The following is a 14,023-nucleotide window of genomic DNA, read 5'->3' as shown; positions in this document are numbered from 1 at the left end:
GCAGATAGCTGTCAGAGAACTGTGAGCTATGTGGAGCTGTGTGTAGCGTTTGGGGATGGGGCAGAGCCTGAGTAAAACACCAGCGCTATTTCTGACCCATGGTGAGTAGAAATTATTGAGAATCTGGAGTGATTTAGGAAAATAACAACTGGCTTTATTGGGGATTTAGCTGAACTGAGCTGAAAGGCCATAGGCCAGCTGTGGAGAGAAAGACTCTTCTCCAAGCTGGAGAGAGACATTTCAGATGAGAAATGCAAGTATGTGAAGCTGGGCATATCCAGCACTGTGACAGTATGAAAGACATCTGTCCCCAGAGCATTCCCAACTCCCTGCGCCACAGATTGATTTCCTTGTGGCCCCTATTTTCGGTCTGTGTCATGTAGTGTTAATGTTAGTACCACACGTTGTGACATTGCACTCCATATACTTTATGAAAATATGCTTATAAATGTGAATATGATGTAACTGGAATATGCTTTATGCAAAAGGTCTCTTTTAAGGTATCATTACAAAGCTTATCATCCCTGGGTGAGTGGCAGAGAGGAAGATGGCAGAGTTTGTTACAATACAATCAGAGACGGGGAGGGGAGAGAGGGACCTCAGACCCTTCTCACTGGGCCTCAACAACAAAGGCCAACTGGACATTTCATAGCAATATTATAGGGGCCTGAGGAATACTGTATCCACCTAAAGATCAGCTTCACCCAATCACACTACTTTCATCAGTACATTTATTACATGCCAGAGCCACACCACTGAAGAAAAGGGGTGTTTGCTGGAGACATTTGTGGTACACGAGACGGAGGTGAATACATTCACGGTGCCTGAAGTACGGCATACACAGTGTCCGTCCCTGGGTCACTGGTCCCTGCTCTGGGCTTCTTCTTTGTCACTGGCTCGCCAGCATGAGAGCTGCCCGTTGGAGAGGACACCATCTGAAAACAAGCAGAACCCCAGATCAGCACAGGGAACAGGGACATTCACTGAGCTGTGATCCTCAGCTCAAGGCAGAAGAGGCTGAGATGAAGTGAATGAGGCAGCTCCATGTATCAGCCACAGTGAGAGCGGGGCCCGAATGCTGGGCTGCCCCATGGCCCCCACAACTGCAGCTGCTCTTCAGTGTCTGAGCTGCAATTGCAGCCGCAGTCTCTCCATGCCAGCTGCAGGGAATCCCGGGCCCCTGGATTCATATAAAGATGAACCTGTGTCACTTTCCCCTGCCCTCCAAAAATAGGGCCTTCCAGGCTGGCCTGGCCGAGCCAGTTCAGAGATCTGTCTCATGGTGCATCGTACTGGGTAGACACCCCCACGCAGCCACTCAGCCAGTGGATCCCCTGCTCAGTCCCTATGTGGGGCTTAGGAGGTGCAGAGGCTTTGCACAAGCCCTCTGCACTGGGGTGAATTTCACTCCGTGACCTGGGGCAAGTCAGATTATGCCTCAGTTTACTCATCGGTAACTATAAGATAGGAACATCCACCTACCTCAAAATATACAGTGCGGTTTGTAAAGCACTTAAAAAGCCTCAGATGCTACAGAAGTACAAACAGTTACAGCTATCATCATTTACATTCGTTCTCCAAGTGACTCCGCTGGGACTGGAATGACATCTGAGCACTTTCGATACAGAGATCAGCACTTACACTGTACTCACTCCACTGCAGTTTTGAATAGATCATTTCATGGCCGACAGGCTGTGTAAAGGAGTCTCTCTGGGCAGGGGCAGGGGTGCTGCAAATGGGATCAGACATTTCCAGGGAAACTTCCGGTTTCTTGGCCTGGATTCGGCGCTTTACTAATATAAAATAGAGAAGGACATATGCATATTATGGAATGACTTGGAATGCAGGCATGAGGGGAAAGGCTGAATTCTACCTCAGTGTCTCTATTTATAGGCTGGGTTCTTGCTTTGTAGAGGCTTTCAATTTTTTTCTTCTGTTAATTTATTTTACATCAAAAGGGCCTGATCTAAAACCCCTTGCAATTAAAGGGAATCTTTCCACTGACTCCAGTTGGCCCTTGAACAGGCTCTCGCAGCTGAGGGGCTAAACACTCACTCTGATCCATGCTTGCAACTCCCGTTAACATCACTGGAAATTCTGCCTGAAGTGTGGAAGCGTATCAGTGAGACCTTGCGCTGGAGATATAAAGAGTGTGGAGATTTGGTGACCATCCCTAGCTGTTAGGTATTAAAACAGGGGTGGCCAAATGGCAGCTCCCAAGCCACATGCAGCTCTTTTACAGGTAACGTCTGGCTCCCGAAGCCCACCAACCCATCCCTCGCCATTCTCCGCCTAACAGGCTGGTCAGGGGGAGCTCGGAGCTTCTGCCCTGGGATGGGGTGGTGGGACTTGGGGCAGAAGTCTCAAGCCGCAGCACTGTGCTGCAGGGCTGAAGCCCTGAGCCCCGGCTGGCTCTCAAGGTTATGAAGATTATCATATGCAGCTCAGAGGGTAAGTTTGGCCACCCCGTATTAGAACATGGCTGCTTTGCTCCTGCCCCAATCACACCCTGTCATAATTAAAAGGTTTCTTAACTTCTCATTCTTTGCTTTGAACTTAAAAAATGTTACAGACTTGTTAATAAAGAAGAGAAATAGCATGGAGCCATGTTTGAATTCAGGAAAGACATCCTGAACTGGTCATTTCCCAGAAGATTTGCTGTACCTCACTGAGACAACAACAGTAACTTAAAACAAACCATGGCTGCAAAGTGTATGATGATGCCTGAAGAGAGGCAGGGGAGATTGTTTGCACGTCTTTACTAGCAACGACTTACATGTAAAATACAAGCCCAAAGCAAGGAGGAACAGAAGTAGCCCAGCAGTCAGACTGGGGATCAGCAGAACATTCACTGGGTCTGGGGGGGCTATAAAGGAGAACAAACAATATTTGTGAAAAGTCAAAAAAAGAAAAGAAAACTGAATCCCTTCCATTTGCTCCTGTGCAAAGCCTCGGGCAATATTGCCCCTTCGATTAAGGATGAGAAAGGCGCTCAGGTACTATCGTATAAGAGACACTGAATAGTCTAGTAAGATGGCTCCAATAAACATGCAGGACTGCAGCAAGTCTCCCAGCCAAACCATACTTAACATTCCTGATATTTCAAAGGCAAAACATAAGCCAAAAGCCCCTTACAAAAGTCCTTTTTCATACATGTTAAAAGAGGGAAAAGAAACCCCACAAACCCACTGCTGACACTGTCCTTCACAGGACGCCTTGAAGTAGATACTTATCTTTTTTTGGCACTGTTCCAAGACTGAATAGAGCAAGTCCTAACCTCAAAACAATGTGATTTTCACTCCCTGTTCACATATTTACCAGTACAATCAACTGTGAATCAGATTTACCTCCTCATAAATTCAACCTGCTACCTTCATAACTTCATCCCTTGTCCACAGATTTGTTATGCAGCAAATGCAGTGAGGATTGTCTCAGGACAATCTTTGTTAGTTGGTATCACACATTACTTAACTGTTACCTAAAGGAATTGTAACACTAGCTCCATATCACGAGTAATCAGCAATACTAATCAGCCACCAATAAGTCACCTCACCAGCAGTAAACAGACTCAAATACACAACATAAATAACAGACACACTTAGGTCAGTATCTGTGTGAACAGGTGGTGTGTGTTTGTGGTTTTGTAGATGCTTTAAGTTTTTCCGTTGATTGATCCCCAGCTCTTTTTCTTGATAGCAATCACTGGACTTGCAAAACCCAACATTGCTGCACTTCAAAGGGTTTCTTTTTTCAGCCAGGCACCATAAGCAATGCTATTATACAGCCATGCTGCAAATGGTCTCTGTGTGAATACTGCAAAGCTTTGAGAAGCATTTCCGGTTGGGCTAAAGGCGCTGGCCAAGCAGTCTGTGTGGACAGGAACTCCATGCTGTTTCTTTGCTAAAATGCAGATTCTTTTTGCCCCTGCCCCCTTTCCTGCCAAAACATAGCCACTTAGCAAGCAATGGCCCATCAGCCTTGTTTACACCTGGCTGAGGCATCAGCTTACTCTTTTGTTTCCCTTCCTGCTGATGATTCAGTTTCTAGCTTAAATGCAAATTAGGCAGAGCACACATTCCTTGGTTTGAGGACAGACCTGTTTGCTAGCTTCTGTTTGGGCAGGGCTGTGGTTTGGAACATGCGTTAACACCACCATACAGGGGCATCTTACAATGTCACAGTGTTGCCACACATATTTTACCAGGACAATGTTGACCAGACAATTATGAGTTTTCAAATGATACCTTACAAGACATACCTTCTACAAAGACAGGTTTCAGAGGAACAGCCGTGTTAGTCTGTATTCGCAAAAAGAAAAGGAGTACTTGTGGCACCTTAGAGACTAACCAATTTATTTGAGCATGAGCTTTCGTGAGCTACAGCTCACTTCATCGGATGCGTACCGTGGAAACTGCAGCAGACTTTATATACACACAGAGAATATGAAACAATACCTCCTCCCACCCCACTGTCCTGCTGGTAATAGCTTATCTAAAGTGATCAACAGGTGGGCCATTTCCAGCACAAATCCAGGTTTTCTCACCCTCCACCCCCCCACACACAAATTCACTCTCCTGCTGGTGCTAGCCCATCCAAAGTGACAACTCTTTACATAATCAAGTCGGGCTATTTCCTGCATAAATCCAGGTTTTCTCACATCCCCCCCACCCCCATACACACACAAACTCACTCTCCTGCTGGTAATAGCTCATCTAAACTGACCACTCTCCAAGTTTAAATCCAAGTTAAACCAGAACATCTGGGGGGGGGGATAGGAAAAAACAAGAGGAAACAGGCTACCTTGCATAATGACTTAGCCACTCCCAGTCTCTATTTAAGCCTAAATTAGTCAGTTTAGATGAGCTATTACCAGCAGGAGAGTGAGTTTGTGTGTGTATGGGGGTGGGGGGGATGTGAGAAAACCTGGATTTATGCAGGAAATAGCCCGACTTGATTATGTAAAGAGTTGTCACTTTGGATGGGCTAGCACCAGCAGGAGAGTGAATTTGTGTGGGGGGGGTGGAGGGTGAGAAAACCTGGATTTGTGCTGGAAATGGCCCACCTGTTGATCACTTTAGATAAGCTATTACCAGCAGGACAGTGGGGTGGGAGGAGGTATTGTTTCATATTCTCTGTGTATATATAAAGTCTGCTGCAGTTTCCACGGTATGCATCCGATGAAGTGAGCTGTAGCTCACGAAAGCTCATGCTCAAATAAATTGGTTAGTCTCTAAGGTGCCACAAGTACTCCTTTTCTTTTTGCTTCTACAAAGATTATTTCAATAGTGTGTGGGAGGTGGACACAGGGGTACATTCTATCACAGAGAGTGACTGGTTTCTTGGGACTGAGTGTAACCTGAATATGTTGTGATTTTTGGTGGAAGCATGGGCATAGTTTTGGAGGGCAAGGAGGGGCGTTGCCCCCGCCCCTCCAAACTGCAAGCCTTGGACAGTTGTTGAGTTTCCCCCATACACACACATGTGGCCCCATTGGCCTGACCGGAGCTGCCCCCTCAAATATAGAAGTCAAACTATGCCTATGGGTGTAAGTGACCATTTATCATATAATCCAGCTTGCCTGGGTGGCAAGATAACTGGAGAGTCTGAGTCTTAGACTCTTAAGGGGACAGACAGTGACTCCCTGGTAAGACGGTTACAGTGATCTAGGAGTTCTCATTTGTTACTCATTTGGTGAAATCTAATTATAGAACATACCACCAGTATGGGGTGTCTGCCCTGCTTTTGACAGTTAGCCCAGAGGTAGGCACTCACGATCGTGAGCTGTCATGAGCCACTCCAGACAGCGTGACAACGATCACTGTCCCTACTTCTTCAGACACACAACTGAGTGTCTGTATTTTAAAAGTGCCCTGATGTGTTTCTAAAATATCCAAAGAGGGTAAAGAGCAAAGGTTTTGCTAATATGTAAAAAACAAGAAAATCCTTTGCAGTTTTCTTGTGCAAGGAATCTGAATTCTGAATTCTCAACTGTTTGATACAATCCAGTTCCCGATGCATTAAAGTATGAACATTCAGCCAAAACAATTAGTTTAATATAAAAATATGCTTAAAGAACAAGGGAAAGGAGAGGAGAAATAAGATGAACATCTTACAACAATCCACAGGAAATGAAATGTTGTAGGGATACTGCTAATGCTGTAATTTTTGTTGTAGTCAGTAGTCACTTGGAAATTAATATTAAAACATGCATTAAGTTCAGGAACTGTCATTGAGTTTTACTGGGGTTTAGGTGCCTAACCCTGTTCAGCGCCTTTGAAAATCCAACCCTAAATACTGACTTATTATAACAGTGTTTATTTATAAATTCATACACGCCTTAATGATTATAAAAGAATCTTTGCATTACAGTGAATTAATACAGTTAATTAATTCAATGCATTAAATTAACAGCACATCATTACTTACATTTAAGAGATGGTGTTTTATTTGTGGAAGAAAAATGTTTACCTCTTGTCCCTGAATCATATGTCAGGAAAAAGACAGACAGAGATGCAAGGTCAATAAATTCTACAATGCATAAGGCAGAAATTACTTTTTTAAGGTTAATTCCCACGATTAAGAACTGGGGAATTTACAGATAGGGCCAAATCGTTCTCACCTTACTCATCCAGATAATGCCTGATCCAAAACCCATTGAAATCAATTGGAGTCTTTGGATCAGATCAATGATCCCTTTGAAAAGCCGGGAAAGTATTAAGAGTAAATAAACTCTGTTCAAAATACTGATGGCTCCTTCTCAAATGTAAAAAAACATCATATTTCTGAAACAACTGACAGTGGGCCATGTACAACAGAAGGAGTGCGGTAATTTATTTAAAACCTAGGATATATTAAATATACTTGATGATGATGATGACTGTACCCATCCTGAATTAAATAGATCTAACAAACTAGATTCCAGAAAATAGATCTTGTTCCAGCTATTAAAAAAGTCCAATATTAGAAAAATCAGCAGATTTCTATAGACCATTTGTTTTTAGACTAATATAGTTCTTCTGTTATAAAAGCAACTTTAAATTCCGTAACTCTGAACTACGTTTTTATTTTTTCAATTTGATTACTGTTTTATAATGGCAGGTTTCAGAGCAGCAGCCATGTTAGTCTGTATCCACAAAAAGAAAAGGAGGACTTGTGGCACCTTAGAGACTAACCAATTTGCCACAAGTACTCCTTTTATTTTATAACTGTCCATTAAAATAGTCTAAGATATTATTATAAATAACAAAGATCAGGAACACTTTTTTTCAAATAAGTTTTTTTATTATGAAAATATTCCATAAATATATTTAGATTTAGCACAGCTAAATTAGCAGGACATTTTTGAAAACAGAGTAACGTTCTGTATAATGGTATAGGGGAGACAAATAATTACTCTGTCTCATAAATTCAAGGAAGGAAATACAGTAGGTATAATAACTAGAATTTATAGTATACTTTTTGTCTTAGGGATGGAAAGTATCTACTAGAAAGTCTACCATTGCTATAAAATATGGCAAATTTGCCTTTTTGGTCAAAATTTGCTAATTCATTTGCAGAAAATATACACAAAAATCCATGTACATATATGATTTTTTTTTGTAAGCAAACTGCAAATTTTTCTCCCCCATTCCTCAACTATACAGGTTATTATGGAGCCATCTCACACTATAAAATATATATGTATTTTAAATCAAACCAGTGTAAGCTCAAAACTTGTCTTGGAGCATATTAAGCTCAGGGGTTCCAGATAGTCCATGCATGGTGTGACATATTTAAGAGAATTACAACCAATGTACAATTTCCCAGCACTTGAGATGGTGACATGTAAGTGACATGACTGGTTTGATAAATAAGCTAATGTTCCGTGTAATGTTCAACTAAAGTGATGCAATGGAAATATTGACAAGAAAATTGCTATAGTTGAAATATAATTGCATGGTCATATGTTGAAGAAGCTTTTAAACAATTCATAAACATGCTTGCATCATAAGTCTTATTTCATAGGAAGCAAGAGAGCTAAGATTTCTCATGCACACGCAGCAGAGTGTCCAATAGAGAGAAAGAAACAGGAGAGAGAGAAAAAGAGAGACACTCACCCGTGACAATGAGATGAGTCCCGTTTGTTCTTGATTTAACAGGGAGTGGCACTATGATCACTTCACAGTAATACAGACCACTGTCATTCACCCGCACCTCGGGGATGAAGAGAGAGCTGGTATTCTTTTCAAAGTCTAATTGACCCCTAAAATGGCCTTCAGTGATTGAGACCGGGACACTGGTATTGGGACGAATCATCCTAAAGGACAGGATCCTCTTGGACACATTTTTATGGGTCATCTCATACATCCAGATTATCTCGTAGAATGGATTGCCAACAGCAGGGGATCCATCAAAGGAACACTCAAAGGAGATGGGTTCCCCTTCAGTTACCGAGATCATTGGAGGGTTTTCCCTAGAACCTAAAACAGAAAAGTGTAGTTAAAAGCAGGCGTCTCAGCAAACTCTGGACCTTGCTGTTTTGTAGGGAATGACATCAGCTAGTTCAACCTACTTCCATTTTATTTGCTGTTAGTTTTTGTGTGTGTGTTAATTTACCGCTGGTGAAAGGTGCCAGACTGACTACCTTGGAGAATTAATTTCTCTGTTTAGCCACAGATCAGACACAACATAGACAAGTCTCCAGTGTTACAAGCTTCTATCACATTGTCCAACAATATGCCTCATTGCTGACCTTGACTTTAATCCCTGTGGAGTCCTTGGGGGTGCATCATTGTTACATTTCTGTTACTGTGTATGATGTGACGGGGTTTTGTGTTTTTCTGAGTTAGTTGTACAATCAGATACTATTGGTAACACCACCTCCATCTGATGCTCTGTGTGCCTTCTGTTCAATAAAGTAATCTTATTTAGATTGAACATAACTTTATAGGATAGGCAATATAAGTGCCCTAGGCTTTCATTCATCTCAGGGGAACTATCAAGGATTTTACAAATGTTCTTAAATTTTTGGATATCAATAAAGTCTAGTTTGATACACAATAATGCCCCCAATTTTTAACCTGTTCCCCCAAATATTTAATGCTACTTAGATAATATTTCCTTATCAATTATATTACTCAATTTACTTTTGTTATAAATGCCAAGAACTAATTATTTAATCTCATCATTCTAGAGAGCCCAAAGGAAAACATGACGGGGAAAAAAACCTAATTAAATTCAATTAAATTGTTTCTTTGTATATAGGAAAAGGGATTTTTTTCCATTTCAAAGCAACTGGGTCCCATCTACTTTCCATGTTAATGCTCCAATTTAGACTGCAATCATGAGTTATATTTGAATACTAAAGCATAATTACATAGACATTGCAATATATATTTTTTCATTTGAACACAGTTCAGAAGAAAACTACACCTGCTATTCATCACAAAAGCATTTTTATTCACTCATTTTTCCATCTATATAAAAGCAGGTACTCTTTTTGGTGAATATCTCATTGCTAATCTGGATTCAGCACAGTTTGTATGTCAAGTTCCATAAAAAACAAAATCCAAAAAGAATAATTCTCCTTTGATGCACCAGAAATAATGTAATTCAAACCACGTATAAAGATTGTCAGCAAGAAAACACAGCCCTAATTAACAGAGCTAGACGTGGTCCACAAAATTCAATTCAAACCCAGATTTCAAGCCCTTTAGAGATCTGGAGGTGTTTGGATCTGGGGTTTGGTTTAGCTCATTAGAGGAATGGGCCAGATCCATGTTTGGATTCTGAGTTTCTCCAAGTTCTGGGCAGTTCTGATCTGGGTTTAGGGTTCAGGCTCATCTTTAATATTTCATCTTTCCATTTTCCACTGTAAGCCACCCCAACCCCAGTACTGCAGGTTTACATCTGGCTCTTCCACTGAGCAAACTTCCCAAATGCCCAAAGCAGGAGAATACCCAAGTGGTGCAACTCTGCTTACCTAGGGAAACGAACACTTCCTGCAAGAAGGAAAGCACCAACACAGAAACGAGAAGAGCCATGCTTATCCCATGTCCTCTTGTCTCTCTCTATCTCCAAAGCCTCATGTTGCTCGTAGAGTCTGCAGGCACCATTAATTGACAGTAGAGGCTGCAACCTGGGCGTGCGTCTGAGTAGGAAAGAGAAAAAAAATCTCTCACCTTACTCAGGGACGTAGTCTGCAGCGTGCATATGACGAAACAGTGTGATAAGTAACCCTAATAATAACCCTGCTCTGCCCCCACGGCCTTGCAGTGAAGACAGCCCAAAGCACATGCTTCAGAGGAGACATGTCCCACATCAATGCAACCCCAGCACATTGACCTTTTCAAGAAATAACAACAGGGGAGAGTGGATAATGGAAAGAAGATGATCAGAGAAATTAATTGCCAAACTGAAATGACCTGGATGGAAATTTCCTTGTGCTGCTTCCCCTGGAGGAGGAGAACTCCCAGTTCCCTGACGGGACCCCATATTAAAAATGACATTTTGGGCTGGAGAGTTTCCTTCCCCCTCACACTTTGACTCCCAACTCTTCCTCGCCTCACAATCCCTGATCACCATTGTCCATAATGTTCAACATTTACACTGTCCCATCTCACCCAGCAGCCTCACCCTCACTGCCTCCCTTGGCCTCCAAACCCGGATCAGCTCACCCTCACAAACACGGTCCATCCATCAGGCCTTCCTAGGCAGCGAGTGTTGGAGTTCTGCTCTGGAGCTAGAGGGCTGGCAGCCCTTGTCCTAGGTAGCAGGCGATATTCTTATCGCACTTCAAGCTGAAAAGCCCCTATTTTGAATGTGAAAATCTTGTGTTACTAATATTATGAAGTTTGCGGTGTTGTTGTAGCTGTGTTGGACCCAGGATACAAGAGAGACAAAGTGGGTGAGGAAATATCTTTTACTGGACCAACTTCTATTGGTGAAAGAAACAACTTTCGAGCTAAACAAAACTTTGTGTAGCTCAAAAGCTTGTCTCCTTCAGCAACAAAAGATGGTCCAATAAAAGCTATTACCTCACCCACCTTGTCTCTCCAACATTATGAGGAACCTCTACCGTAAATGAGAGTGATGCAGAAGGTAGAGGGAGGAGAGTCTGATGGACTGAAAAGAGAGGAAGAAAGTGGGTGACCATTACTGGATCACCTCAGGGCAGCAGGATGGTGAAGATAAGGCCAGTATAGGCAAGTGCAGCTGCGGTGGCAGTGTCCATCAGTGAACCAGGCTGCACTGACTGAGTGTGTAGGGTTGGATGGAGATGAGGGGTCGTGGATGGCAGTGAGTTTAACGGGCACAGAGCAGCCATTCCTGAATGAGCTGAAGGGGGTGAAGGAGGAGGGGGGACTAGGGATGAAGCAGTCAATTCACAGAAGAGGAGGAGAATCAATGTTAAATAATGAATTCATTACTTAGAGAGACAATTAAAAATGGCAGTTAAATCAGTTAATGAATCAGTTCGATAATTAATCATCAGGTAGACAATTAAAGCTGCCGAATAAGCGTGACGGGCCAACTAGCAGGTTTGGGTGGGCAATAGGGAAGGTGGCCAGATGGGCGGCAGGCAGTGCTGCAGGAGGGTCCGTGGCCAGTTACCAAGGAGCAGTTCAGCCAGCTGAGGGGAGACATCAGCAGCAGTCTCTGGAAGTAGAAAAGGCTGCAGAGGTCTCTTTCCCAGCACTGCTGGTAAGAGGGGCTGGACTCCCCAGGGCAGGGGACAGGCCAGAGAGGTGACAGCCATGCAAGTAGACAAATGGCTGGAATTTGAGCATGACGTTGGCACAAGCAGCCCTGCTCTTACCAAAAGTGCCATGTGGTCTTTAATACACCGGTGCTCAGAGCCTCGATTTGACATTTCATCTGAAATACAGCACCTGTCCCAGCTCAGTGTTTACTGACGCCACACTGGGACCTTGCATTCAGTGCTGACTGACTGGGACCCATGTCACCTTTTGAGTCCCCGACTCCGCTTCCTTGAAGCCTCTTGAGTTTCCCTTGGGGAGCAGGGCTTAATTTGTAATGAAAGAGGTGCCGGGGCTCCAGGAATTTTTTTACATTCATAACTGATGCAGCAAGCCCAGAGGTGCCGGGGCTATGAACTGCCAAGCCTAGAGGTGCTGGGGCTGAGGCCTGGCAAGTCCTGGCACAAATTAAGCACTGCTTGGGGGTCTCCAAACCAAGGACTGACCCTGCCGACTGGCTCACAGCACACGGTGCAATGTCTGCGAGTTGTGTGTTTCACCATAAACAAATACCCCCCTCAAGTGGCGGCTCAGTGGTATTTACATCTTTGCATCTGGAAGGAAACCACTGAGATCAGTGAAAGTAGCGTGATCTCTGAAATAGTAACACAGAGGTTGGCATGCTAGTTGTTGGGAATGGGTCTGTTTTATGGGGAGGGGCGAACTGGGTGTTAATGTTGAGGCTGACGTCAGAGTTGTTGAGGTACCCTTAGCTGGTGATTTCCTTAGCTGTAATGTTTGAGGTTGGGCTTGTTCTCTGGATGACTTCAATGACCCCTCTTCTCTTAAATTTTGCTTAGCAACCGTAACCATCAACCAACCAGATCCTTTGTTTCTGGATAATATCATGAGCTCCGTAGCTCTGTGGTATCGGCCCCGACGTGGGTCTAACCCATGCTGCTCCTGTGTTGTAAACATGCCACCCACCACAGTGAGGCCTGGGACTCCCCTGAGAGGCTTCTGGGCAGATTAGATCAGCTCTGCCCCCTTCTTCCCAGCTCAAGCTGAGGATGAGAGAGTTTAGCCATAACATGAGGGTTTGCATCCGATTTCCCAAGACACACCAATCCTCCTCCCGCCCCTCCACCCCCCCACATACACACCCTCAGCCCATATAAGGCAACCTTGCCAGCTACACACGGGTCTATAGCCATGAATATACAGGAGAGGCTGTGTGGAGATGACGCCACTAAAAGGCCCCAAGGGACCAAAATATAAATACCTCACTCTTTGCCTGGCAACCATCGCCATGGGGACAGTTTGCAGCCTCAAGTGTTGCATTTCGGGTTATATCCCCGCTCAGAGGTCTTCCGGTGCTTTGTGTTGCCATGGGAACAGTCCCAAAGCCAGGACGAGGCATTGGGCCCCTTGCTGGGAGAGGAAGAGCTCGCCACTGTAAATAAATGGATTGATTGAAGTAGGAAAGTCCTGAAGGGGAGTCAGCATGAACCAGAATACCATTCAAACTGGCATTCCCAACTGCCTCCATGCCAATCCCAGCTCTCCCACTGACTCACTGGGTGGCCTGGGCCGTGAGTCTCAGTCCCTCTTCTGTAAAATGGGGATAAATGAGGCTTTGCCCACGGTGGTCGTGAAGCAACATGCATTCCCTGCTGTTTGTAAATGGCTCAGAAGAGGCACCGTGCTGGCTAAGCACTAGGAATGATCACCATTCAAATGGAGGGAAGGAGGGCTTTGAACCACAAAGCGCAGCAACGGCTAGAAATGCAGCCCTGTGATCGTCTTGCTTTGCCAGCTTTCCCCATGCCCATTGTATCGAACATGCTCTGTTTACAATACAGTTATCCCCATGGTACAGATGGGGAGACTGAGGTACAGAGTGACTTACCCAAGTCACCCAGCAGAAGAGCTGGGAATAGAACCCCCAGCTGCTGTGTCCCTGTTCAGCGCTCTATCTCCTGGACCGCACAGCCCCTCTGGCCAAGCCCGGCCTGGCTGCCAGGCCAGACGCTCAGCCCTGTCTCTGGAGACACAGTGATCGCTATTACTCTGCCAGTTCTCAGCACCAGCAATGGAGACTGCGGAGTCAGGACTGGGCTGGGGATTCGTTGATGCAGCAGACAGCCGAGACCGGAGGTGCCACTTCTGCGGTTAGCCTGGATCTGCAGTGCTGACGGCTTTCAGTGGTGGTTGGTTCAGCTGAGCTGGAAATCATGGAGGCAGAACACTGCGCAGCACCGGGGTTGCTGAGGCCCTGAAAACAGATGGGCAAGGAATCCTCTGAATCCAAAGCAGAGGCCCCGGGATTGTTATTTGGTGCTGAT

General features: G+C 44.3%; 1 protein-coding gene across 5 annotated transcripts; it reads right to left on the bottom strand.

The window, feature by feature from the left end:
• Nucleotides 1–511: 511 nt before the first annotated feature.
• Nucleotides 512–14,004, bottom strand: LOC125622953 (uncharacterized). Of its 5 annotated transcripts, XM_048821648.2 has the most exons (9): nucleotides 13,588–14,004; nucleotides 12,961–13,131; nucleotides 10,656–10,789; nucleotides 9,962–10,129; nucleotides 8,097–8,459; nucleotides 6,427–6,477; nucleotides 2,777–2,866; nucleotides 1,642–1,793; nucleotides 514–935 (listed from the first exon to the last, which is right to left on the bottom strand). In XM_048821648.2, the coding sequence occupies exons 4-9, from the start codon at nucleotides 10,020–10,022 to the stop codon at nucleotides 816–818; spliced, it is 837 nt and encodes a 278-aa protein (XP_048677605.2). In that variant the 5' UTR covers nucleotides 10,023–10,129; nucleotides 10,656–10,789; nucleotides 12,961–13,131; nucleotides 13,588–14,004; the 3' UTR covers nucleotides 514–815. The 5 variants fall into 5 exon arrangements, with proteins under 5 accessions (XP_048677608.2, XP_048677607.2, XP_048677606.2 ...); XM_048821647.2 differs by lacking the exon at nucleotides 10,656–10,789; XM_048821650.2 differs by lacking the exons at nucleotides 2,777–2,866; nucleotides 10,656–10,789 and having other exon boundaries at nucleotides 513–935.
• Nucleotides 14,005–14,023: the final 19 nt, after the last annotated feature.

Source organism: Caretta caretta, chromosome 15 (genome assembly GCF_965140235.1).
Source record: "Caretta caretta isolate rCarCar2 chromosome 15, rCarCar1.hap1, whole genome shotgun sequence".
Taxonomy (NCBI): Eukaryota; Metazoa; Chordata; order Testudines; family Cheloniidae; genus Caretta; species Caretta caretta.
The sequence above is the reverse complement of the archived record's forward strand: the minus strand, read 5'-3'. Positions and strand labels throughout refer to the sequence as shown.

Bases quoted from the DNA above. Each gene is read 5' to 3' on its own strand.
- LOC125622953 (XM_048821648.2), bottom strand. From the start codon at position 10,022: ATGGCTCTTCTCGTTTCTGTGTTGGTGCTTTCCTTCTTGCAGGAAGTG. The intron at 8,460-9,961 runs GTAAGCAGAGTT...TTTCTGTTTTAG, and splicing joins GGAAGTGTTCGTTTCCCTAG to GTTCTAGGGAAAACCCTCCA. The intron at 936-1,641 runs GTAAGTGCTGAT...GCTTGTTTTCAG, and splicing joins TGCAGTGGAGTGAGTACAGT to ATGGTGTCCTCTCCAACGGG.